At 44.2% G+C, this 26,217-nt stretch overlaps 1 protein-coding gene across 9 annotated transcripts in view; it reads right to left on the bottom strand.

Moving 5' to 3' along the window:
• The window catches only part of ARID1B (AT-rich interaction domain 1B), a 337,378-nt gene extending 312,617 nt beyond the window's left edge, over positions 1-24,761 (bottom strand). For 4 of the 9 annotated variants that reach the window (XM_064447086.1, XM_064447083.1, XM_064447087.1 and 1 more), the window contains exon 1: positions 22,499-24,760. In XM_064447086.1, coding sequence (XP_064303156.1) covers positions 22,499-24,316 — 1,818 coding nt within the window. In that variant the 5' untranslated portion in view covers positions 24,317-24,760. Of the gene's footprint in view, positions 1-22,498 lie in introns of all 9 variants that reach the window. The other 5 variants (XM_064447082.1, XM_064447088.1, XM_064447085.1 and 2 more) reach the window with 2 other exon arrangements.
• Between the last annotated feature and the right edge of the window lie 1,456 nt (positions 24,762-26,217).

The raw sequence follows: 26,217 nt of genomic DNA, 5'->3' as shown, positions 1-26,217 counted from the left end.
GGGGGACGTAGACAGATGGACACCACTTACAAAATAGATAGGATACTGGGATAAAGAAGCATAAAGGGATAACAGAATAGGAAACTCCACCAGGTAAACAAAAGCACTTAGTTGTTTTCCTTTTTCATAAGGCCATAACGTGAGACTGCAACTAAGGGAAGTTCAGAAAGTTCTGGCCACACTGAGAAATGGTTGCCAAAGAGTTTAAGAGTTATATTCCTCTACCACACCAGGAAGAAAAGAAGCTCAGAAAAAGGAAAAAAATCAGTCACGCTACTCTCATCAAGTGACAACAGACTGGGACATTAAAAAGAAGTGTAAAGCACTGACTTTCTGTATTTATTTGTTTCTAGCCTCATAGGTAACTTACTCATTAATCTAGCGTTTTCTCTTTTCAACCCTAACATATTTTTTTTTTATTGTGTAATAAATGGTCTTAATTAAATAAGAAAACAGGAGAAAGCCCCTAGCTAGAGCCAATATATGCAAAATTCCTAAAGGATATATTTAGGATCCGGATAACTGGAAGGCAAATTCAGCCCTAACAGAAGCCCTGTCACTTCTTCAACTGCCAAGAAACTGCTTCTCTTAAAGCATATTTTCTATGTTAAAACTGTTTCCTGTAGAGGCGGTAAATAGTGCAAAATATTAATAGTTACCTGGAAACTAACCAGTTCATCTTTTTTACCATCGTTCCGTAACGGTCTCTGTATTGTGTTGGTTGAACATTATAAAAAATCTACCGTCCCAGTTACATACTAGCAGCATCAGCTCAGTCCAAGGGTCAGCTGATACAGATAATGAATCTGGGGCTAGAGACCCATATTGTGGAGCTGGAGCAACAGAATTTTGGTGACTACCTGCCTGTGATTATTTTGCATGTATAATGATCTTCCTCATCAACACAGACATTGTCAAAGGCATGGAATTAACTTTCTGGGAAGGAGCAAAACAAAAATTCACCAGCTGCAAGTGATTTAAAGCATTAGAGAACAGTACTTTTCAGTAGTTATAATAAAAATTTAACTCAACTTTAACTTTTTCTTTTTAAATTTAAATCAATCACCAGAACAAACTACAGTTATGAGTGGAAATTTTCATTATTGATTGAAAACATTTAATAGTTAAGTAGTAAATTAGAAGAAACAGTAGACAGAAGGTCGAAGCCCTTGTATTACTAGAGAGAACAATGTCATTGGAAACCATGAATTCACACACATGCCTACATTCACACCTGCTCTTTTGTATAATGTAACTGATTCCCAAGGATCATTTTACAATTCTGATTAGGTCTTACAAAAATCTTGTTTATTAAATTGCTTTCTTTAGGCATGCGTAGCTGCTAATTTGTTTCCAGCTAAATCATGTATCATCTGAAAAAGATTACATTGCAACAGCAAAACAACACTCCTGGGATTATGCTTCATCTGGATTTTAGAATTAAAAGGACAAATATTACAGGAGTTGCAAATTAAGTTACAATTAAGTTTAAAGGTGGTGGTGGCGAGAACACCCTGTGACAGGGTAATTCCAAACAGAACTATTAGTTTACTTAACATGTAGCAGCCATACTGAGACACACATAGCAAGTGGAAAACTCAAAGTACCAAAGGATTTGTTCAGCTTTAAACTTTAATTTCTACAAGAAAAAAAAATATTGCTCTTTAGATCAACATATATGTATTTAAACACCCATATTTTGTAAGCAAAATAAATAATGGCAGCAAAAAAAATTAAAAGCTCTGCTGATTTTAAAATATTATCAGCTATAATATCCACAAGTTTTAAACAGAAATAAAAATTTGCAGAGATTTGAGAATGACTTCTGAAGAACTCTATAGAACAGACATACCTGGATACTAATACAAAGTTCCCTATGGCTTACTGAGGAAAAAATTCTGACCCAGGTTTAAACCAGGTCAAATTCTGGTTTAACCCTAGTGCCTTCACCTGCTTCTCGCTCAAAACAGGCAGAAGTTGCTACGCCTTCACTGTTCTTTTCTCAATCACTCCGAAAGGGACAAATTCCTCCAAAAATGCTGGCAGACTATGAAACATCCTAAAGCATCTCAGACAGAGAGACACATGGTGTAACACATGCACATGGATAAGAGCAGAAATAGGGAAGTAGGATTAATCATGGTACAAACACCTCTGCAACAAATTATCCTGGATGTTCAGTGTTAAGTGCGTGGTTTTAGTACAGCTACTATCCAGAACTTTCAGTTTCTATACAAAGGAGGCATGTGTTTTCAATATAGAGATCATAATTTTCTTTCAATATCACACCATTTAAAATTAAATTAAAAATCAACATGTGACACATCTGGTCTGAGAAATATGAAAACCAGGAAAGCTGATCCACTACTTCAGTATTTCTCATCCAAAAAACATCATTTAACAGGAAACCTGACTATGCCGTATTCCTAGAATTTCCTCCCACCTCCCACAGCAGAAAACATTATTTTCAAATTCTGTCTGTCTGAAAACCCTTGCCTTCTTTCCACTTCTATGCCTCTCTTATTTCCCACTCCTTCAGAGAGCCCACATCAGCTGTCATGTGAAAATACCAACACAGCGTTCCTAAAAGTACTTCAAAGAAACTCCTTTATTTGTTACACAGGATATTCAGGATTAATGAGCCCCTCTGGGCACAACCCAAAATACAGTATTCCCAACTTCCTAAAATTACCAAATCTAGAATAGAATTAAAATTAACGATCAGATTAAATGGGAAGAAAGAGAAGGAAATTGCTGCCTTCATGAACACCGAAGCAGTACAGGTATGGGGAATCTTTCCTGTATCTCTGAGTAAACTATTTCTGAGGGCAGCAGCAATTTGAGTATATTTACATCTAATCTTCCTCCCTTCTCCAAGGTTGCAACTTACAGCAGCCTCTTCCTGCAGCTGATGAGGTCTGGAGACAGGTCATTCTGTCAAAATCACTTGGCCTAGTCAGAAGAGGTCATTTAGCAGCAAAGACAGATGTTTCTCAACTGATACAACTAAAAGGCAAAAGAGAGCAAACAAGCCCAAAGGCTCATTTTAGCAACAGGGTATCTGCAATTCCAATTTTAGGTATTGTTCAATTTAGAAAGATCTTATTCATCCAACACTCATTTGCAAACTTCAATTTAGGATTAAAAAGCTGCAGATACCATGTGTAAAATTCTGAAACGTACATTCTATTTATTCTTCAAAGAAAAAAGATCTTTTCTTAAAGCCACATTATTCACTCCATATCTAACCTCGCATTTCAGCTAAACCCAGCTCTTCTGCCAAGTACTATGACTTCTGAATGCATTCTTCCCCTTCTCCCTTTACAGTCCTACCCCTAGGTTTTTTTTGCTCAGCTCTTTCACACAGAGAAAGAAATTGAATTAAAAAAAGGAAAACTGAAACTGATTGTACACCAGAAATACTGTCACGGATGAAAAGGAAATGCTACACATTTTCAAACTAAATTGCTCGGTGCCCAAGAAGATGAGACACTGGTTACAAAGCTAACATAGAAAAAGAATCATTTCAGCACGAAATACACCTGAACAACAGACTACCTGTTAAAATTAGAAATGGGCATTACACTCAAAAGTACACAAACATCATTAGACTATTTTGACAGAAAGCATGAAGTTTCAAAAAACAAGAAGCAACAATTCAGATACTTGAAATAATCCTGTATGAATCCACATGGCCTCTCTCACAATTCTATGCCAAGTTCGGCTTGCACAAAGCTTGGGGGGGAAGAGGGAAGCGTTATGTATAAATAATTCCTTTTTGCTCACTCTGTTACTACTACAGAACTGAGCAACATCTGTCATGAAGGGTTTAGGTCTGTCTTATCCTGCCTCAGAGCAGAGAGATGGATCAAATGACCTCTTGGTGTCCCTTCCAGCCTTGCTCTTCTATGATTTGGAGGTTATTACATCATCTCTATTTTAAGACTTCTGTTTCTGCAATTTGCTTTCATTTGAAGTCACAATCGTCAATTTCTGGCACAATGAGACAACACGGACATTATAACAGTACAAACATACTAGAAATATTCATAAAAGAAAATTAAAGCGGACAAAAACAAAGGTATGCTTTCAAACCAGTCATTTTGTAAGAAGTAAAAAAAAAAAAGAGACATAAGGAAAACTGTTCCTAATGAATTTATGTTTATATTTGCAGAAATTGCTATAATACTGTAAAGAAATGTTTACATATTCCTATTTTGGGGTAGTGTGAAGTTAAGGACAAGACGTGCTGTATTCTAAGCAGCAAAGAAGATATGGGCAGAGGAGAACCAGAGAAAATGGCCAACACCAAAGCACCATCCATGTAAATACCTCTATCTAGGTACCCACTTCTGACTGAATCAGGCAAAAGAGACCACCCCTACCAAACATACCTTCTACACAACACCATCCTCTGACTGCACCACCTACCAGAAGAGCACCTGCACCCTTCCCTCCCTCTACATCCAGTTTGAGTTGTTCCTTGTACAACTCGTGCCTAGCAAGTCAATTATGGTCCTAACCGTCTTGTGTGGAGATCAATAAACTTCAACAACTCTCCAAACAATTCACATTTTTTGAAGCATTTTTTCCAACTTCATCAAAGAAGCTTCTTTCTGTGATCCACAGAGGTGCAGGCAATTAGAGCCATAGCACAACAAAACTTGAGGAATAATTAGAAATAGGAGACAAAAACTGTCCAACACAGAATTCATTAGAGAGCCACAGACTATTCCACCTGTTGCGTTTTACACTGCGTACTTGTAAAACCACAGAGGAGGAAAAAAAAATAATGCAGATATATCCAAGCAGCTAGGAACATGAATTTTGATCCCTTTTTATATCCTATTGTTATCCACAACCCAGGAAGCCGTTAATTGGCCTAAGTAATTGGTTTAAATACCCAAGTCCCATTATAAAAATATACTATGAAAATGCTTAGACACTTATCACAACCAAGAAATTCTTAACTAAAGTTCAAAGCTGAAAAGGCACTAGGGACTTGTCTACACTGAAGGAAAAAATGCATAATTATACCAATATAACTAGCTCAGTGTGGAAACTTACTCCAGTATAAGAGTACCCTTTCCCACTTCAGCTTACGTGCTTTGGAAGCAAAATAAGATAAACCATGAAAACTCTTATTCTGGTATAAGAGTGTCTCCATAGGGAGTTATATTGGTATAATTATAGCATATAATTATAGCACATAGTTGTACCGTTAAATTTCCTTGTGTAGACAAGCACTAGGTGCCCAGTCCACATACATTTTCTAGCAAAACAAATGGTTATCAAATTCCAATAGAGGCACATAAAATACTTAGCTTTTATTTTTGTTTGATGAACCTTCTTCATTTTAAAGTGATGAATTACTTCAATTAATCTTCCTTGCAAATGCTTTTCTCCCTGCTATCCTATATGGTAATAGATTATTCTTCTGGTGGAGGCATCATAAACTAACACTTTGAGAACGGCTGCGATATCTCCCACACTGATTTAGGCTCTCATCATATAAAGGAAGTGGTGAGAAATCAGGTACAAGGAAGGAATAAGGTGCTGTTTACACATTTGACTGTTAGACTCGCACCTTTTACAGTACATCCCCAGCTACTTTAAACAGTCAAGTGCTTCAATAATTTAGTCTCTGTCCTTCTGACAATTTCATTCTCACCTCATTTGCTATAGAAGTTAAAACATTTCAGTCAACCTTGAGGAAGCCATGCTTCCTCCTCCTCCCCTCGTACACACCGGGGGGAAAAAGTACATCTAAAAACCATGCCACTAGTTGAACTACAAAGTATAAAAGAGAATCATAAAAGATATACAAACTATAAAACTACAAAAGACACTTCAGTATCTTTTGAAAACAAGCAACTTCATAGGATACTGAGCTCAGAAACCCAAGCTTAAGCCAAATAAATTGTCCCTGTTTGTGAGACAGATCCCTTAAAAAGGGAGCAAACTGAAATACTAGTTATGCCAGCCTCCAGAAAGCGGAAAGCACTGACACCCTGCCACAAAGATGTCAGCAAAATTATTAATAGCAATAATACTTCAGTTTGGGCATTTTAAACACTCTACTAAGAAAGGTTAAGTGACCCTAGAGATAATTAAGGATTACAGTAATCATTTTGCAGGACACATTGGTAAATCCCTTTTGCAAAATGTGTTTTTTCCTCAATAACCGTTTTGTATAAAATTTCATTGCCAAAAAGAGCTCTTTGCAGGATAGATACCCCTGTGTCTTCTTTTGTCCTTCTGAACAATTTAATCCCTTCACATTACGGGATGCACCAATGCTGGGCTCTGGGACCTGCAGAGCCATGGGCTAGAGAACCATGACTGTGGGAATGATAAACTCCCAAGCAACCCCTATCTTGTGCAGGACTTGCTGCTCCACCTGGATCCCTGTAAGTTGATGGGGCCTCAAGAGATTCATCCAAGGATACTTAAAAAGCTGGCTGATGTCATAGCGAGACCTCAATGTTTTTTCAATGCTCTTGGGAATCTGGAGAGGTCCCAGTTGACTGGAAGCTGGCAAATGTTGTCCCAGTCTTCAAGAAGGGCAATAGGGATGACCCCAGTAACTACAGGCCCATCAGTCTCACTTCCATGCCCGGCAAAATTATGGAGATTATTCTGGGAGTTACTGAAAAACACCTGAAAAACAATGCAGTCATTGGTCCCAGCCAGCACGGGTTCATGAAGGGAAAGTCCTGCCTAACAAACTTAATTTCTTTCTATGACAAGGTCACCCACCTAGTTGACCAAGGGAAGGAAGTCAATGTGATCTTTTTGGATTTCAGTAAAGCTTCTGATACAATCTCTCACAGTATCCTCCTAGACAAAATATCCAATAGAGTTGGATAAACACGTAATGCAATGGGTGAACAACTGGCTGACAGGTTGGGCTCAAAGGGTCATAGCAAATGGGGTTTACATCGGGCTGGTGGCTGGTCACTAGCAGGGTTCTGCAGGGATCCATGTTAGGGCCAGTACTCTTTAATGTCTTCAGAAATGACTTGGATGCAGGACTGAGAGGAATACTTATTATGCTTGCCGATGACACAAAATTGGGAGGAGCTGTTGACACTTTCAAGGGCAGAGAGGCCCTGCAGAGGGATCTGGACAGACTGAAGACCTGGGCAATCACCACCCATATGAAGTTTAACAAGGGCAAGTGCTGGATTTTGCACCTGGGGCACAGCAACCCTGGATGTACACACAGACTGGGGAACGAGAGGCTGGAGAGCAGCTCTGCCGGGAGGGACCCGGGGGTTCTGATCAATGGCAAGTTGAACATGAGCCAACAGTGTGCCCTGGCAGCCAGGAGGGTCAGCCAAGTCCTCGGGTCCATCAAGCACTGCATTGCAGTCAGCTGAGGGAGGTGATTGTCCCGCTCTGCTCTGCGCTGGTGCAGCCTCACCTCGAGTGCTGTGTACAGTTTTGGACACCACAGTATATTAAGGTTATAAAGCTACTAGAGTGTCCAGAGGAGGGCCATGATGTTGGTGAAGGGTTTAGAGGAGAAACCGTATGAGGAGTGGTTAAAGTCACTTGGTTCGTTCAGCCTGGAGAAGAGAAGACTGAGGGGAGACCTCATTGTGGTCCGCAGCTTCCTCACAAGGGGAGGAGGAGGAGGGGCAGGCCCTGATCTCTTCTCTCTGGTGACCAATGATAGGACCCAAGGGAATGGCAGGAAGATGTGCCAGGGGAGATTTAGGTTGGGTATTAGGAAAAGGTTCTTCACCCAGAGGGTGGTGGAGCACTGGAACAGGCTCCCCAGGGAGGCAGTCACAGCACCAAGCCTGATGATATTCAAGAGGCACTTGGACAACGCCCTCAGAGATATGGTGTGAATTTGGGGTTGTCCTGTGCAGGGACAAGAGTTGGACTTGATGATCCTTGTGGTTCCCTTCCAACTCAGGACATTCTATGATTGCATTGGGTTTCATCACTTTGATTTTGAAATACATCTGTAGCACCCCAAACATGCCTTGTTTGCTCCCAGACACCAGCTCCCTTGGTGGCACAGATCCCTTGACTGGGCTACCCCTTCCTTCCTCCCCATGCCCAGCACAACCCCTTAGAGCCCTGCCACAGTGCTCATCAGGTTTGCTGTGCTGCACGACACCCCAGAGACAGACCCAACAGAGCGACCAGCAGGAGGGCTGCAGAACCACAGGGAGCACCAGTGCTGAGTGAGGACCACCACCATAGCAGCTCCTTCCCAGAGGTGCCCCCTTCACCTCACCTGAAGTGCCAGTAACAGGCAGAGTTTTCAATGGACTGTGAAGCAGCATCTACATGACAAAACTGCTGCCCTATTTCCAAATCAAAAGCTTGTACCTCTGTACAGAAATTGCATACCTAAGCGTTAAGGTCAACTGATCTGGAAATTCATCCTGATATTTTCAAATTTGCCAGTATGCCTTGTGTCTGCAAATATGCTTGAAAAGAAACACTGACAGTTCTTACACGCAAAAATTTAACATATCAAAAGAAACGCAACAGCAGGAAAAACTCTGAATAGGTATTATAAAAAAGGACAACAAAAGAGAAATTTATCAAGCTTAACAGGAAATAGGTATTAAAACTATTAGTTCTAATGGGTTAGCAAGATAATGAGAGGAAGGTTAGTCCAGAACTCCAACAGAAGTCTGGAGTCATTTGCCTGTATGATTTGAAAACTCTATAAATAGTGGAAGGAATTAATTACACCTGCCCTTTGACATCAACACCTGAGCTTATCAGCTTAGACCTTTTTTAGGGCAAAGGGAAAACCATGTAACTTTAGGAGCATGGTTCATTAGACCTGCATTACATGTCTACTTTAGGATGAGATGATTCACACCAAGAAATTACTATTTCTTTACACCAAAGAGAAGAAAAGCCACATGAAAAGATCAGGTATAAATGCCTACAATACATACGGTTAGACGAGCCCCACCCTTGAAATCTAGTATTTCAAAGATACTGAAGGCTTATTTGGCCACTACAATCAGTGCATTCTGTACAATTATCACCGGGGCGGGGGGCCGGGGGGGAGATATCCACACAACAAATTCTACTCTCTGTCTGAACTTCTTTCCTTTTTAAAGGAGGCAACAATGACTCCCCACCCCAGAGAAACACTGGGAAATTAAATAACTGTCATTATTTGCGGAGTAATTTTACACTCAAGATACGGTCTCATGATGAGTTTAAGTTAACACAAGCCAGTACCACCACAAAAAGGGGCTGTCCTGCCCTGACCCCACCCTCTGCTGAACTCTTTCTGCCACATTCTCCCTTGCCTTACCTCTGTGCTGGAAAGACTGTGCTGCAAGTCAGATCAGCTCAATGATCTGGCTGAAAGCTAACCATTCACAGGTTTTGTTTGGCAGGATTAGTTTTCAGACAAATCAGCCAACTGATGGGACTCACCTTGTGACACAAGGGGAGCAGCAGGGAGCTGATAAAAGGGTGGGACTGGTCTTTTCAGCAGAAGTGAAGTCTTAGATCAGCTTCAGACAACCATTAGACTCACCCTTTGAGGCAAGATTTTTTCACAACACAAAACTCAATAAAAGAATGCCCAAGGAGTGTTAACAAAAGGCTACAGAAATATGCAAAGATAAACAAATTTGGTTTTCAAGGTTTTTTTTTTCAGTTTTCCCCAAAGAAATTCCAGCTTGGTATCTACACAAAGGGTGCATGTCCATTTAGTTCAACGCATATTTTCCCCATATATTTATGTGTTACAACCTCTCTCCCGATAATTTGCTCTTTGTTTCAGCCCCTGATCCTCAAAAGCCAAAAAAAGTAAAAAGCTTCCTTTTTAAGGAATACCTGCTTGGATCTTCTGATGGATGTCTAAAGAGTAAACTCGATTTAAAAAGATAATCCCTGCTTATTCCCAAGCATTAATCAATAAATGACAGACAAAACATGCTACTGAATGCTCAGCATCAGGCAAATGTTTGGGGGATAAAACGAAGAAAAAAAAAAAGTCATGTTCGTTGTCTCCTTCGTTCTACGATGGGCTATATAAACCCAACTCTGGAGAGAAAAAAATACATTTCTACCTATTCCTCACATCCTGGCTGAGACAACTTCCTTAAGACAGACAACCATATGCAAGTTCAAGGACTTCAAGAAAGTAAAAATCAGAAAACGTAATTATTTGAACCTTCTGTTATGATGACATGACCAGCTGCAGCCTTTAACAAAAAGCACCTACTTTCTTCCTTCATCTCTTCAAGAAAGACATCAACCCCAAGCAAAGGAAAAAATTTAAACCAAATGTTAAAAAGCAGGAGAATAGAGAAGGAACAAACAGGGTAAATCAGACTCAGCTTTTTCAAACCTAAAAGACAAGTAACTATTACAGGTAAATCTGAGATTATTTTTTGTTTAAGAAACAAGATCGTTGCAAATAAACATCTAGGTCTTCCTAGAGATGACACAATAGAATTTGGAGACTACCATGCAAGAGAAATTGGCCTTTTTTCTTCTTTGAATTCCTAAGGTATTTTCCCAGACTAATGGAACCTTAACCAACTTTTTAAACAGGCTTCATTCACCATCTTAACAAGCTACACCCCCACAGAAAATAGGATATGGTGGAATAACAACCAACTGTTCTTGGCTATTTGCTTCTCTGTACACCCCCAGTCTTCCAAGCAGAATTAAAAGGAAAATAAATCTATGAAATTAAATATCAGGTACTATAAGATTGCACAGACTGCATCTAGTACATCGCGTTCACTACTTAATATAGACAATTACACACAAAGTATTTCCTCTCCTCAGTTCCTGTCTTTTCTATACTTTCTACATAAGCAGCAACACCACACTTCAATTTTCATGCTGACATCTTTTCAAATATCTTTTGGGCAAATACAGAAGGAAGTGATTTTTAATTACAGCTGCCATGCCAGGTAAAAAGTAAAGAAACTGTGCACGTCAACATTTACACTCCAGCTTGGTTTTGTCTCCTTCGTTTGCCTCTTTTTTCCAAATCTGCTGTTACTTAGAGCATCAGCGTTGTAGGAATCTGAAAAACAAAACAGCACCATCACCCACAGATAACTACTTGCATCATTTCTCCTACTGCACTGCCAAGTCCTGTCAGGATTTAGGGGCTTGCTTGGTTGGTTTTTTGGTAGCTTTTGGTGTTTTTTTTTAATGCGAACTAACCTCCAGTCACTAGAAGAGCCTACATAAGAAGTTGTTTAGTCAAGACACTTCCCCCAAGAACTTACGTGCACAGATTCCTTGAAGGACAGAGAGGAGCAAATGCAAGTCAGAGGGAGGGATGGGTACCACAGGGTCACCCAAAAGCTATTTTCTCCCTGGATATATGGTCACACTGCTCACTCTTGTGCAACTGTAAAATGGCAGAAGACAATAAGGATGGCTTTTCCACCACTCCAATGACTTGGAAAGTGAGAAAGATAGCAATTTGGAGATAACATTTACAGACAGAAGAAGGAGTAACACAAGACAAAGAAGCAAAAAAGATGACGACGTCTGGGTGAAAGAAAGTAGTATAACTTTGGGAAGGAAAGAAGCAAGACAGAAGCAAGCAATCCACAAATAAATCTCTCACTCCCTGCAGGAGAAAATGCAGAGGAAAAGCCTTGAGCAACCATATCCCACACCAGAGCTGGCATATAATATCGTTAGTATCTCCAGAAAAAGGACCGGAACACATCTACCATTCTGCCAAATGCACTCTAGCAAAGTAACAGCTCGCTCGGACCCTCCCCAACCCTCCTCTTGTTATTATTACTGTTGTTATTATTAAAACAAGCTGTGAAGAACTAAAAGGAGAAACGGAGGGCTATGCCTGGGACAGGCAATCCCTCTCCACTGCTTGTTCACAAAGTGCCACATTTGGCGAGTTCCTCATGAACAACCGAATCCCTAAATGCTACACCAACATATGAGACAGCCAACCCATATACCTAAACCTAAAACTTCCTGAGCGTCTCAATCCATCCGGAAAACGTTCTGATTGTCACCAGCATTCACACATAAAACCCTCGACAGCTTAGGCTGTGGTAGCCCTCAGATCTCTAGCTAATTCTTGGAAAAATCCTTATTTTTAAATGTTGCCAACTACGCCAAGACGTTGAGCACTTCAAGAAAACTGTTCTAAAACACAAGACCGTTTGCTACGGATGCTGCCCCATCAGCCCCTCCTCTTTAAAGGAAGAGCTCAATTAAGTTGGTAACTTTTCTTCTGAATGATTTAAAATGTGTTTTTCTTTTTCATTGTGGTTGGATCTCAGTGAGTGTAATTGCTATTTATATCAAAACATTAAAAGGTCTGGTTATAGGGTTTATAAGAAAAGCAAAATGTGTTTTTAACGCTTAAAAAGAACCACAACAAAATACTTTGTAGCAGTATTTTCCCCTGTATTTGCATACCGCATGTTCAACAACAACAGAAAGAGTATTTTACAAAGTTAAAATCCTCAAAATGTCACTGAAGTAGTAGCTCCTACAGTTTGTTAGCAGCAAAAACACTTTTGTGCCAGGTTGGGGTGACTACCACAAGCGATATGTGTTAGCCTGAGGATTTAATAGGAAAAAATATATATTGTAAATGAAAATATAACATAGAAGATAAACAAGTACAATATCTCTTTACTAGCAAATAAAATTTTAAATTTAAAAGAGCATCACTTAAAGAAAAACGGCAGGAATACTCCACATGACGTTGTTTCAAAGATGCGAAGGCAGAGGGTCGCATGGGAGAAAACCTTCCCCGAAAGGCAGCTAAGTGACACGCAGTCAAGAACTATCGTTCGAAATTTAAAAAAAAAAAGCATTCCTCAAGCTTCTCCCTTTCCACCCACGTCTCCCGCATCAGCTCACGTCCAGGGCCGCCATCCCTCTCCCTCAGGCGAGCCGGTGGCAGCCTGCGCACGCCGCCGGCCCGCAACGCCGTTTGAATCCCATTTCCTTGCATTACCTCTGCCCAGGTCAGGGATGAATGGCTGTCAAATTCCCCGAGCAATAAAAAAAAAAGGGGGGGGGGGGAAAGGAAAAAAAAAAAAAACCACCCTTTCTTCCCAAGGCAGCAAGTTTCAATTGAGGGAGCACATGGCTAATCTACATATGTGAAGGTCAGGGCACTCCAGCCGGGGAGGTGAAGAATGGAGCAGCTCACGTAAGGGGCCGCCTCGCACTCCCTGGCCTGCTGCCCGACAGGCGAGATTGTTGAAAAGCAATAGATAGCTTCTGGCAGCGGCAAGGGGAAAAATATTTTGATCATGTGACGCTATACAAGCTAACTAGTTTGCTTCATGTGTGAAACTTTTACAGACGCTACAAATACCACGTTTGTAACCGGCCCCCGAACCAAGCCCGCGCTCCTCTCCTCCCCCGGGAAGCCTCAATCGCCAGTCAGCATTTCTGCAGGCTGGAATTTTCTGAATCAAGCAAAACTTCAGTTTGAAGCAAATTATGGAAAACAGAATACAACCAGCTGACCGCCACCTCTATATTCCTAGCACTTTTCATTACTGCTGAATGCAGGGCACCATGAAGTTATCTGCCTCGCAGAAATCCACCTTTCTCTTTAGAGGAAGGACTTTCAAATACAAGTAAAACTGCCACGTAAAATTACATTGCTATTGCTGGTACACAACTAAAGCAGCCTCAAACGTACCTACCTGTGTTTTTCCAGAAATATTTATTTAAATAGCCTCTATCTACAGCCATCTGTAAATATCTTAAAACAGAACAGCTCTAAAGAACATGCTAATTTTTCTTGACTTAGGAATTTCAAGCAACTAAGACACATTGAATTAAAAAAGAAAAAAAAGTCACAAATGCACAATCACTTTCCATAAGTCATGTCTGAAAATAAGACATCAATATTACCATTTCACATAAACAGAAAATATCCAAATTATTCACAACATAAATTGCTACACAAAAAAATACAGAACTCCATACATTCCACCCAAATCAAAGGCTGCAAATAAACCAGCATATTCCTTTGATGCTGTCAAAACAAACCTCCTTATCTTTATTTTTAACTTTAAAAGAATAAAATTTAAGAACTACAAATCCTGTCCTTGTGCTTTCAAAAGGAATTTTCAGAGCTGATGTTTCAGTATCTTGCTTACAAACAAGTAAGTCTGACAAGCTCACCAAATAACATGATCAACGCTGGGAACGAGGCGTCTCAGATCCCATACAAACAAACAGAGAGGAAGGAACAGTGCAGACTGGATACCCTCACACATAACAAGTATTTAAGCTGCCTATTTATTCTGTGTGACACTGTAATTAAAACAGCACACCAAACTCGAATAATTAAATAAGGCAAATATTATCCTTATTTTAAGTTACCTTTAGATCATGCAGTCAGCAGACAGCTATCCAGAATTCCTGCACCAATCCTCTGATAATACCATTTTCCTGAAGTCACATAATTTACTTACCATAGCTGAATTCAATGCTTGTGTAAAGAAGACACTATTCCACTTCAATCAATCTGTGAATTAAGCCATGTCCACACTGGGAACAGCACACATGACTACAATTATGTTTTAAGACAGCATCTCTCCTTTTGGGATTTTATGAACCAATTTCCTTTCTTCACTCAAACAAACAAAAACAACCATGCTCAAACTTCAGCTGCTTTGGTGAAAGCCAGCTGTACCAGGGATTGTGCTACAGCAGGACAGCCCTCTCTTTCCTGCATGAGACAGATCATTTAACACTTTTAAAATGGGACCAAGAGATGTTGGGGAACTGTCTACTTTGTCAAAAACACAGCAAGTTACCTCTATCATAACAACCATACCTGTACACCCCTCAGGAGAGGCTACTTGTAAAGGCTGTTATTTTTCCAGGGAAGATACACTACCACCCCAGTAGTAAGCTAAATACAAAGGGGTTTGCCACAACAGTTATTAGTCAAGAAAGCTATTAATTCCCTGAACCTAAGTATGTAGCCATAACAACAGAACTTCACAGTGGACCTAGCCACACACCCTTTAAAGGGCAAATAAATTGACTGAGTAACTTGTCAGAATCAAAACCCTTCTGTAAGTAACATGGGTAAAAAACTACTAACATCCAACAGAAACTGCTGTTACAGAAGATTTATTTTTTTGAATAAATAGACACCTGAAATAAAATCCAGACAAAGTTCTCAAGGAAAAAAAAACCTGAGTGTAACAATTTTGAGTAGAACCTTAGGAGACCCTATTAGTAACACAACTAACACCACCCCCCTAAAAAAATGGGGGGTTATACATAAAGACTTTCCCATTTTCTTGATCATTATTTTTTAGAAAACATGCTAAAGAAAGAAGTGACAAATAAAAAAACAAGTGCATCTAATTTCTTTAAAAGAAGATTAGCAGAAAGTTCTTTCCCCAGTCCCCCAGTGGTCACAAAGAGGCTGATGCAGATGGCAGGGGGACATCAGTAACAGAGCCCTCCAGATGGATGTGTTGAAGGGCCTATCACTCAGATGATGTCTTCATAAAACATTATCAGATCACAAACCTAAACTCACTACCTTCTCAAGTCTGAAAAGGCTACAAAGTAGGGGGAAGAGCAGGCACAGCAGTGAATTCTTAAATGCTGGACACCATCTGACAATTAGGCAACTTCAGGTGCAAAAGATTAACTACTAGTTCTTGAAATTGGAAAAAGGAAGCTAATAAATAGATTACATACTTATACACATGCTGGGTCTTCCTGACATGGTTACTAAACCCACAATGACTCAAATGCAAGAAATAATATACAAGTAGATCAAACACTGATAGCTCTCTATTAGAAGTAATTCCTTACACACACTGCAGAACCATCAAACTCTGTTTTATGCCCACAAATTGGCCACTACCCATTCAGATATCCAGCAGCCTCATGACTTGGTTTGGTAGTTTATAAGGAAATTAACGTTTCCACTATACATGGAATATAAATGCATGAGATATCAACACCCTTTCAAATCATACCTGCTGAAAACTTTTACATAGATTTCAGTGGTTTTAATAAATATAAATGAAACATTTTGATAATAGCATCAGGATAATGATCTTGGGTTACAAAATTTTCTAAATAGTTGTAGGTGCCTTCAGATGAAGTAAGCTACCTATACAGGGCACACAAAATTTGCTAAAAGGTACTTTATATTTGCAGAAAGAACCATTCCCACATGAAAAGCTATTTTTAAACAAGGCATAATAATTGTGAGTTCTGCATCAAATTTGTTCATTTTAAAAATTAAGACAATTTATCTGCCAGATAAAACAACCGAACTTGGTGGTAAGGAAGCCTGTGCATGCATCCCCACACCCCCCAGCACGTACTCATGCTCTGCACGTCATATTCATCAGAAGGCAAGTTCTGCAACACCAGCTAAGCTCCTGGGCACTTGTTCAACTCAATTTTCCTCAGAGTTTAATTTCTATGAGAAATCTAGTGACTTTATATAGATGACATTGAGTACATAATCATGATAAAACAGTGCAAGGAATACTTGGGTTTTAGATGACGGTGCCTTTAGTTTAAGGTGACTGTATTGACACAACAGACAAATCCCTCGTTTTGCTCATTTATCTCCTCAGTTGTCTGAATACATGCCTGTAAAGCTTAAATTCTCCCAGAACAGGATGTGTTCACAGTAGGACCGGATTTATTCAAAAGCTAAAGTTTACAGCACCAAAGACCCTATTTATTTCTGAAGGAAGGTGTGTGTTATGTGCCTCAGTTTCCCCACCCTGTACCACAGGAAGAATCATGTCTTACTCCAGCTGCAAGGCATACTAGAAACACAGTGTAAAGACGAAACATACTCGGAACATTGTTACTGAGAAAACAGTTAGTTAAAAGTAATCCTGTACAAATTAGCCATCTACTGTCCCCAAAATGCATTGTTCACAAATTGCACAGGCATCTTGGGATACATTCACCCCTAAGGATTCCTGGACTGCAGCAGAACACTGCCCTGGATGGTTTGGCCCTTTTGGAGCTGCCATGTTCCTGGTGGATCACTGGATGCCACACTCTCAGGACTGGAAATACAACAACAGAAATCCTCTGGCCCACCTGCAACACAAACACTGCACCACTGTGCCAGCATATCAGCGTTTGTGTGTAAAATTCTGCATCAAGAGGTATGCCTGGGTAACAGAAAAATTCAAAAGGCAACCTTATGATCTGAATGGCAAAACGTACATCACATGTGCAGAAACCTCTCAGGTTTACTAAAAATATTTAAATTTATTATCAGGTAAGGCTTCTTTAAAATAAATTTTACTCTAAAATCACTGGCTCCAGAAGATTTTCATGTATTACATTTATTTGCTTCACTCAGCATCAAGCAATACAAAACCAACACCGCTTAGCACCACTTTTCTATTACCAGTTTTCAAAACAAATTTGAAAACCACTACGGTATACTTTTAATTTAAGTTTAATTAAAGTCCTCATTCAATCCTACCGAAACATGTATTTAGCACTATGTAAATAGCCCCAAAATTGAAAGAAATAAGTTTTTTTCCCAAGTACCTTAATAATCACAATTCCAAAATATATTCCAGCAAGTTAGCCTACCACAAACACATGCTACTGAAATTCTGCAGCCTTGAGCATGCATGCACAGTGAGTGTGGCAACACTACTTTACATATCCACAGAGAATCTTCAAAGCCTCCCAATAAATGGCACGTTTTGAAAAAGTACTGAAATGTAACTAGTTAGGACACAGGTATAATCTTAAGGACATAAGGATAAATAAAGGACTGCCATTCGCACGCTAACAATGAGAATTACAAAATACCTATGATAAAATATTTGAGGTGCAAAAGTAAGAAAGAATCCTATCATTAGCTACTGAAACTTATTTGCATTGCACAAATTTCATCCAGTTTTAACTAAGACACTATTTCAGAATGAAACAGCATCACCTCACAGACCATGCTTAGTAATTTCAAAAAATTTGTTACGTATGTAACTAGATAATTTAGTGATGGATTAAATGCCTTAGTTTTCATCCCCACAGATTTAAATCAGAATGCCAAAAAGACAGTAATCGACTGCTTAGTTGTAGACTCCTTACACGATGGAGGCAGTAATACAGCAGACAGGTTTGCATCTCTTCATTGTATCTCGTACACAGGGTCCTGCTGTTCAACATGTAGGCATAAGCACTACTACAGAAACCAATAACTGAACACCAAACCACAAAGTGTCAAATATACAGTCATAATATATATATAGATGCTACTAACTGAGAATATTGCTATTTGCTACTTCTAAATAGAAGCTATGTGAATACTAAACTGTTTATTTGAAAATGCACAGGGAAAAATATATTTTATTCTCCCATTGAGACATCAAGAATCTATTCACCATGCTAACAGCTGTTTAATGGCCTTCAGGCACAGGACATGATTCTGCAGCCCTGGCTCAGCCAGAACTCCCAATACAGGCAATCTATTTGGCATAAAAAGAGCTGCAGAATCAGGCATATCCTGAGTTTCTCCACTGCAAAACAAACGACTGATACACACACAAACTCAGAGCAGCTCGACATATTTTTTCCTAACGCCTGCTGTATACCTTATGCTATACAGGTACTCCTGAAAAGACCCAGGTTCTCTCTTTGTGTGTAGGTGTATGTAAATCTTACACACATGCACAAAGGAGAAAGATGTATATAAAGCGCACACACAGAGGCCAGCTAACGTGTTAAGCTACTGCAGTGCAAATCAGAAGTGAAGAATAAAAGGAGCCTCAGGACTCTAAATATCTGTACACTGCCAAGGAATTAATCAATAATCAAAATCAGTGAATGACAAGGTACTATACTGGCATCACACAACTCCTCCGCGATCAAATCAATGTATCCGCATGAGCAATATCCATCTGCTTTGAAAACGTGCGTTTCTTCAGAAACAAGAGGTCTCTCTTTCAAGCTTACATCTCATCTCACGATAGGGTAAGGCGATGAAATGAAATGGAAGCAAGATTTTCTTAAATAATTTAATAGGCTGGACAAACACAGAAGTCAGTTCAGAGTGGGATGCCGGAGTTCTGCATATTACACAAATTACCCATGCCGAGGCAAGAATTTCCTGAACAAGTATCTCGGATGTTGTAGCCTACTGACGGTCCTTTTTCTCTGTTTGCAGCACAATAGTTTCTTATAGGCGTAGGGGCCAATCATCATCTGCTTTGCAAAGACACATGACAAGTGAGTATGTTCTAGTGTGTGTATACACATATATAGAGTATACACACAGAAGATTACTTAAAAAAAATAAAGAGAAGCCTTCTGTTCAAATGCTGGGCTGAATATTCCAGTTTTCTCTTTCAAAAAGCAATCAATTTCTCTACTTAAATATGTAACATACCTGGAGATTGACACGTGGGAATTAAAGATTAAAAAAAATGTACAAAAATAATTGTGTTCTGCAAGCTAATGGTAGAGTTTGGGTTTTTTTTAATTTTACACAACCTATTTTATACATTTAAAAAGTGTTAGTTTAAAATCTAAGAAAATTTCTTATCTCAATCACTTACTAGTTAGATGGAAAAATCATAATACAAAGAACGCTGATGACTTGCCTTTATGACAATTTTTTTGAGGAAAAAATAATAATTTTTAAAAATCAAAGAAACTGTGCCCTTGCCAGACTATTCTTTCTAAACTGCATCCTAATTCTTACAGTACAAAAAAAAAAAAAAAACTCTAAGAGGGAATATACACCCATAAATATAGGGAAGTATTTCTATGGGTCATACTAAGGACATAATGAATATACTCTCACTCCTCCAATAAAAATAAAATACTTTAAACAATTTCTGTCGTAAAGAAAAAGCACTCTGAAGTAACATGTACTACATCTATCTGATGACGATTTTCCTAGCTTTTAAAGCCATAAATTCTGAACTGTGTTCAAAAGCAAGCAGACAATGCATATATTTTAAATTAATTATGAAAGGTTATACATGTGAGGCCTCATTACCTTATGGCTTCCAGTGACCCTTTTATCAGTGCCAATTAAAAAAGGTAAAAATTAACACTCACCAAAAAAAAGAAAAATCTTATTTCCCTGAGAGAAACGAAAACGAAATGGAATAAAAACTAAAAGCGTGACAGGAACGGTCTGTTGGAAGTAGGCAAACACACACACAGCCAGTCCATCCAGGGTTTCTATTACTTTTTTTTCAGGATTAATACACCGTTCACAATACTAAGTGATGTTTTCTCCAGCTTCTGTTCGTTACTTTATGGAAAGATCCAGCTGTTTGAGGACCCCGAAAACGTTCACCTGCATTTGTTCCTGTCAGTCCTCGTTGTTAAAAGCTATTAAAAGATTTAATAGTTCTTAATAGAAAGATCTTGTTGAAGGGAAAAGAAACCCATAAGATTCTAACACACTACTCCATTTAACACAATTCACTTTCCTACTGAGAATTCAAGCCTAGTCTCACACTTGTAAGGAAAAATAATGAGATCAACAACTCCCGATGCTTCCTGAAGTATTCTAACCACAATTCAAGCGCAAAGGCACGTTTTCCCCCGTATATTGGGATTCGTTGCAGAGATGAAACAAACGCAACCTCTGACAGAACGGCTCCTTTCTCCCTTCTTTGTACAACACGCAGCGATTTCTCACCTGCAGCAGCTACGCGCAAACGAGCTTTTCCTTTTTTCTTTTTTTTTTTTAAGAGGCATGCATAGGTTAGGTATCAAGCTAATAGAAATGAAATTAGTATTTGGATTTTTTTTTTTAACAAAAAAAAGCTGATCCCTTGCATAATATCCATAAGCTGCAACATTAGAAAATGTTTTGAGAGGCACGAGCGCAACTTGAAATCCCAAATCGTCGTCTGAACACTGTTATTAGGAGACAGTCCCCTACCGCCTCCAATTAGCACAGAATTGAAAATCTTTTATAAAAAATTTTTAAAAGTTGTAAACCGATGCACAGAAAAACCACGCCACGGAACAAAACTGAGAGTGGGGCGGGGGGGAGGGGAAGGGAGATGCCCCTGGCTTTTCAGCGCGGCGGTGGCCGGCGGGGATGCGGCGGCGGGGGTGAGTGGGGGCGTGCGGGTGTACGTGGGGGTGTGCGTGCGGCTGTCCCCCGCCCCGCCCCGCCCCGCCGGGCCCAGCCCCGGCCCGGCCCGGCGGCGCGACCGCCGGGTGTTATTTGCGGCGGGGGTTTCTGTGACTGCGCCGCTCAGCACTTCTATTTACATCAGCGGCGCGAGGTGCCCAATGGCGAGCGGGGAGCCAATCAGATGGCAGATTAGATGTCAACTCGGAGGCAGCTGTCTGGAGACGGTTGCAGCCAGTTTACCTCCACAATTCAAATTCCGAACCTGGCGGAGAAGACCCGGCCGCTCCTCGGCACCGGCCCTCCAGCGAGGCACGGCCTCACACACCCCCGCCTCCCCGCGCCGCCGCCCCGGGAAGGCGCTGCGCCGCGGCCCGCCGCCCCGTGATCATCGCGCCGATCCATCCATCGATCGATCGGCGGAGTTACCGGGCAGGGGCGGGGGGCGCGCGGGGGGGGGCGGCCCGCCCGCTGCCCGCGCCCCTTTTACTGACGCCGAGGACTTTTAGGGGTTTTTTTTGTTTGTTTTCGGTTTTTTTCTCCCCCCCCACCCCACCCCCCCCACCCCGGTTCGGATTTCCGCGTGCGTTTGGGGAGAGAGAAACGTAGTTATGCGCGCGCGCGCGCACCCACGCGCGCTGCCGCCGCCGCTGGTGGGCAAGTCCCCTGACGGTCACACACCGGCCCGAGGCACCCCACGCGCCCCGGCTCGCGAAGCGCGGAGCGAAGCGCGGGCACAGGCGCGCACACACGCGCGCTCTCCCCACAGAGAAAGGAGCCCGGCCGCGCTCCGCGGGTCTCCCACTGCGGTAACTCCCACCCGTGACAAACTAATTCGCTACGAGCCCGCAACGGTGCAGCTCGTTCTGTTCGAAAAAAATAACAGGCTAAGGGGGGGGGGGAGGGGGGGAAACGGGGTTAAAAATAAGCAAAGAAAAAAAAAAAAGAGCTTCTGTGGAAGATAATGGACGTTATCCCCCGGGAGCCCCCCGGTCCGGCGCTCCGGTTACAAAACCCACCCCCCGCCCCCGTCCCAAGCCGCTCGCCCTCCGGGCCCTGCGCCTCTCCGTCGCTGTTTCAAAGTGGAAGGGGGAGAAAAAAAAAAATATATATATATATCTAAATAGGGTTGAAGAGCAACAGCCTAATTTCGGCAGCGTAAGCCGCGCTCCGCTGCCTCCGGCCCCGCCGGGGCCGCGCATTGTGCGCTGCTCACCCCCGCTACGGGGGCAGCGAGGAGCAGAGCTGGCCCGGGGGGGGGGGGGGGGGGAGGGGGGAAGAAAAGAGGAAAAAAAGAGGGGGCTGGGAGGGAGGGAGGAAAAAAGTGAATTATAAAGAAAGTAAGACCCCAACCGACACGAGGGGCCGGGAGGCGGGAGCCGCCGCCAGCCGAGCGCGGGGGGTTACCTGGGTCCGGCTGATGGCCTGCCCGGTGTTGCCAGGGCTCATCGCCGGGTGGTTCCTTTGTTGCGCCGCTGCCCAGGCCGGGTTCGCCGCTCCGTACTGGGCGCCCATGTCCTTGCCCATGCCCATGCCCGCCGCTGCCTGCTGGCTTCCCGGGGCGGCCGCCGCTGCCTGGGGCTGGGGCTGCGGCGGCGGCGGCGGGGCGCTGGGGCTGCTGTAGTCGGGGTAGCTGCTGCCGTAGCTCCGCATCATGGGGCTGGGGGACGTGAGCAGCTGGTTCAAGGTAGGGGTGGCCCCGGACGGGTGCTGGTTCTGCCCGGAGAACCGCGCGAAGCCGCCGGCCGCTGCCGCCGCCGCGCCGGCAGCAGCCTTGCCGAGGCCGGCCCCGCCGCCGGGGCCCATCATCATGCCGCCGCCCGGCTGCCGCGGGGAGCTCAGCACCCCGTAGCCCGCCGCGGAGCCCCCGTAGCCGCCGCCGCCGCCTGCCCCGGCGGCCGCCGCCGCCGCCGCCGCCGCCACGGCTCCCGCGCCGCCGCCGCCCGCGCCGCCGCCGCCGCCGCCGGGGCCGCGGCCGTAGCCCGGGTAGTGGTTGTACTGGCTGTTGGGGTAACCTTCGTGGGAGTTTTGCAGGGGGTCCATGCTGTTGGGGGCCGCCGTGGGGTGCATTATCCCCATCCCGGGGCTTTGTTGTCCGCCATGTTGATCAAAGCAAGGCCCGGCGCGGCTCGCCGTAGCGCTGCTGGCAGGGGCAGGGGCAGCGTTGCCATAATAGCTATTGAACTCCGAGACACCCACCGCGGAGGGGCCGCCGCCGCCTCCCCCGCTCCCGCCGCCGCCGAGGCCGCCGCCGCCGCCGCTCCCAGCGCTCGGGGGCGGCTGCTGGGGCTGCTGCTGTCCGCCCAGGGGTCCCAAGCCGGGGTGATCGTAGCGGCCGCCGATGGGCTCGCCCATCTTGCCGGGCATCTCCTCCTCGTCGGCGCCTTTATTCAGCATTTGCTGCGGCTGCTGGGGGGGCTCGGCCTGAGCGCCCAAAACACTGTCTTTTCCTCCATGTTGCTGCTGCTCCATGTCTGCACTGGGCTGAGCAGCGCCGCCACCGCCACCGCCGTTGTTGTTGCTGCCGCTGCCGCCGCCGCCGCCGCCGAGGCTGCTGTTGTTATTCTGCACGGGATGGTGCTGAGGCGGCGGCTGCTGCGGCGGCGGCGGCGGGAATTGATTTAGCTGCTGCTGTAGTGCATGGTGGTGGTGGTGCGGGTGGTGGGCATGGTGGTGGTGGGCATGGTGATGCGGGTGGTGGGCATGGTGGTGGTGGGGCGGCGCGGCGGGGTGATCGCCTCCGACGCTCTTCAGCTTGTGGTTGGGGAGCAGCCCCGTCTCCATGGCCGAGCCCGGGTTGGAGGAGGAGGAGGAGGAGGAGGAGGAGGAGGAAGAAGACGAAGAAGATGAAGATAACGCCGAGGAGCTTCCACCTTCCTTCAGAGCCGGCTCCGAGGAGGAGCCGCCGCCGCCGCCGCTGGCGTTGTTGTTGTTACCGGCGGCAGCGGCGGGAGCCGCGTTATTGGCCATGTTCAGCGGCTCGCTGTGGTGGTGGAGGAGATGGTGATCTACATTATTCACGCTGCCGCTGCTGCTGCTGCCGCCGGCCGGGCTCCCCTCGCCGACCCCCAGCGCGGGGCCCGGCCCGGGAGCCCCCGCGGCGGCGGCGGCGGCGGCCCCCCCCGGGCCCCGCTCCGGGCCCAGGCCGCCCGGCAGGCTCGGGGCTTTGCCCTTGCTGTTGTTCGCACCCGCCGGAGCCGCTGCGACTTGTGCGGCCATGATCATCGCAACATTGCGAGTCCGGAGAAATTAGTGCTGATAATAGTTAACTACCACAAAAAAAAAAAAAATTGGAAAAAAAAAATCAGCCCTCACCCTCAAAAAAGGGGGGCGAGCAGGGGTGGGGGAGGGAGAGGAGCGGGGCAGAAAGAGAAGCGGCCGGGGAAGGGACTTGACTGAGCCAAGAGTATCCCCTGCGGACCGCTCCGCACGCACCAAATTAGAAATTTCCCTCCCCGAGTCCGTGATTGAGATTAGAAATGGTAAGAACGCCTTACGGTCCGCGCCTGTTCCTGCTGTGTGATTTCATGTTGAAAGTTTTTTGTTCAGGTTTAAATGAAACTTTTTTTTTTTTTTTTTCTCCTCCTTTCCTCCCTAACCCGGATATGGGTAAACACAGGGCTGGCGGAGCCGCGCTGGCCCAGCATGGCATGAGGGAGCGAGCGAGCCAGCGCCGGCAGCCATCGCCCCCTCCGCCCCGATCGCTCCCGCGCACTCGCAAAACGCGGACTGGACTCCGCACGGCCCCGGCTCCCGATCCCGATCCCCGCCGCCCGCAGCACCGCGGCGGGAAGGCGGGGAGCGAGGGGGGGGGAGGGAGGCTGTGCGGCCCCACTCGGGGTGCCCCCGCTCGTAGTCGGGTCCCACTCGTGTGCGCGCCCGAGGGTGGCGGCCGGCGCCGGGCACCCTCCGCGCTGCACGGGGGAGCCAGCCGAACTCCGGCGGCGGGTCGGGGGGGGTTGCTCCGAGGCCGAGGGTCGAAGCGGGCCCCGCCGGCCGCCCCGGGCCGCCTGACGCGGCGGGGGGGGGCCGGGGGCCGCCGCTGCGGCGGGGGGGCGAGGGGGCGGCCCCCTGCCGGATCCGCGGTGGCGGGTCAGTGGGTCAGGCTTTCGGGCAGCGCACGCTGCCCCCCGACCCCGCGCGTCGTCCTCAGGAGGCTTCGCGTTGGCTTCCCAGGGCAGGGGAGCGTTTGCTATGTCACGGGAAAATAAGGGGTTTTTTCCCCTTTTTTTTTTTCGCTGCCACCACCACCACCCCACCACCACCACCACACACACGCACCCCCACACCCCCGAAGATTTATATTGCGTGTGCAGACGGTTATAAAAGTTAACCTAAAATCTGCAGCGGCCGCATCGTTGCAGTTTGACCACATTGTCCAGCTGTCTCCAAATTCTAATGGTCATTTGCACTCATGATGCTTTTATTATATAGGGCCGTTTTCAATATGTTCTCGGTACTTATTCGCAGATCAACAGGAGTTGATCAAGGAGAGCGAGACATTTTCGGTCTCATAATTGTTTCCCCAAACAATATAATTTCCAGTACGCACAAGACACTCATGAAAACGTAGTAACGAAAATACATAATCCAAATAACTCTTGCTCCAAATGGAAAGCTGCTGCTGCTGCTGCTGCTGACCTCCATTTTTGAACCACCTTTCAGAACGGTTGAAGGTTTTTTTGTAACTATCTTAAGACAAATGATACCCTAGTACAAGAAAAGGTAATAGTCACGCACTACATTCAACTAATGAAAGCATTGGGAGATCAAACACTTGGCTATGAAATATAGCAACCTGGGATATTAGCGAGGTTTTCAATACAGTAAGGGTCTAAACTGCGCTGTTTTAAATGAATATGTTTACGCGCTCTGTTAAAGGTAAGCACGTTTTCAAATTTCAAAATGGATGAATAGGAGATTCAATAATAATGGTAGGGGAAACGCAGCATATCAAGAAAGATGCTGTTATGAGTAGGTAGGCTTTTTTGAATCCACTGTGAAAACACTAGAGCGCTGAAGGTTCATGCTGTAATGTTGAATTACATGCAAAGATTATTGATAAATGTATGAACAGTGTGATTCCAGTGTCTATGATTTTAGTTCTGTCTGAAAAGTCAGAAATA

Source organism: Phalacrocorax carbo, chromosome 3 (genome assembly GCF_963921805.1).
Source record: "Phalacrocorax carbo chromosome 3, bPhaCar2.1, whole genome shotgun sequence".
Taxonomy (NCBI): Eukaryota; Metazoa; Chordata; class Aves; order Suliformes; family Phalacrocoracidae; genus Phalacrocorax; species Phalacrocorax carbo.
This window is presented reverse-complemented; position numbering and strand designations above follow the sequence as displayed.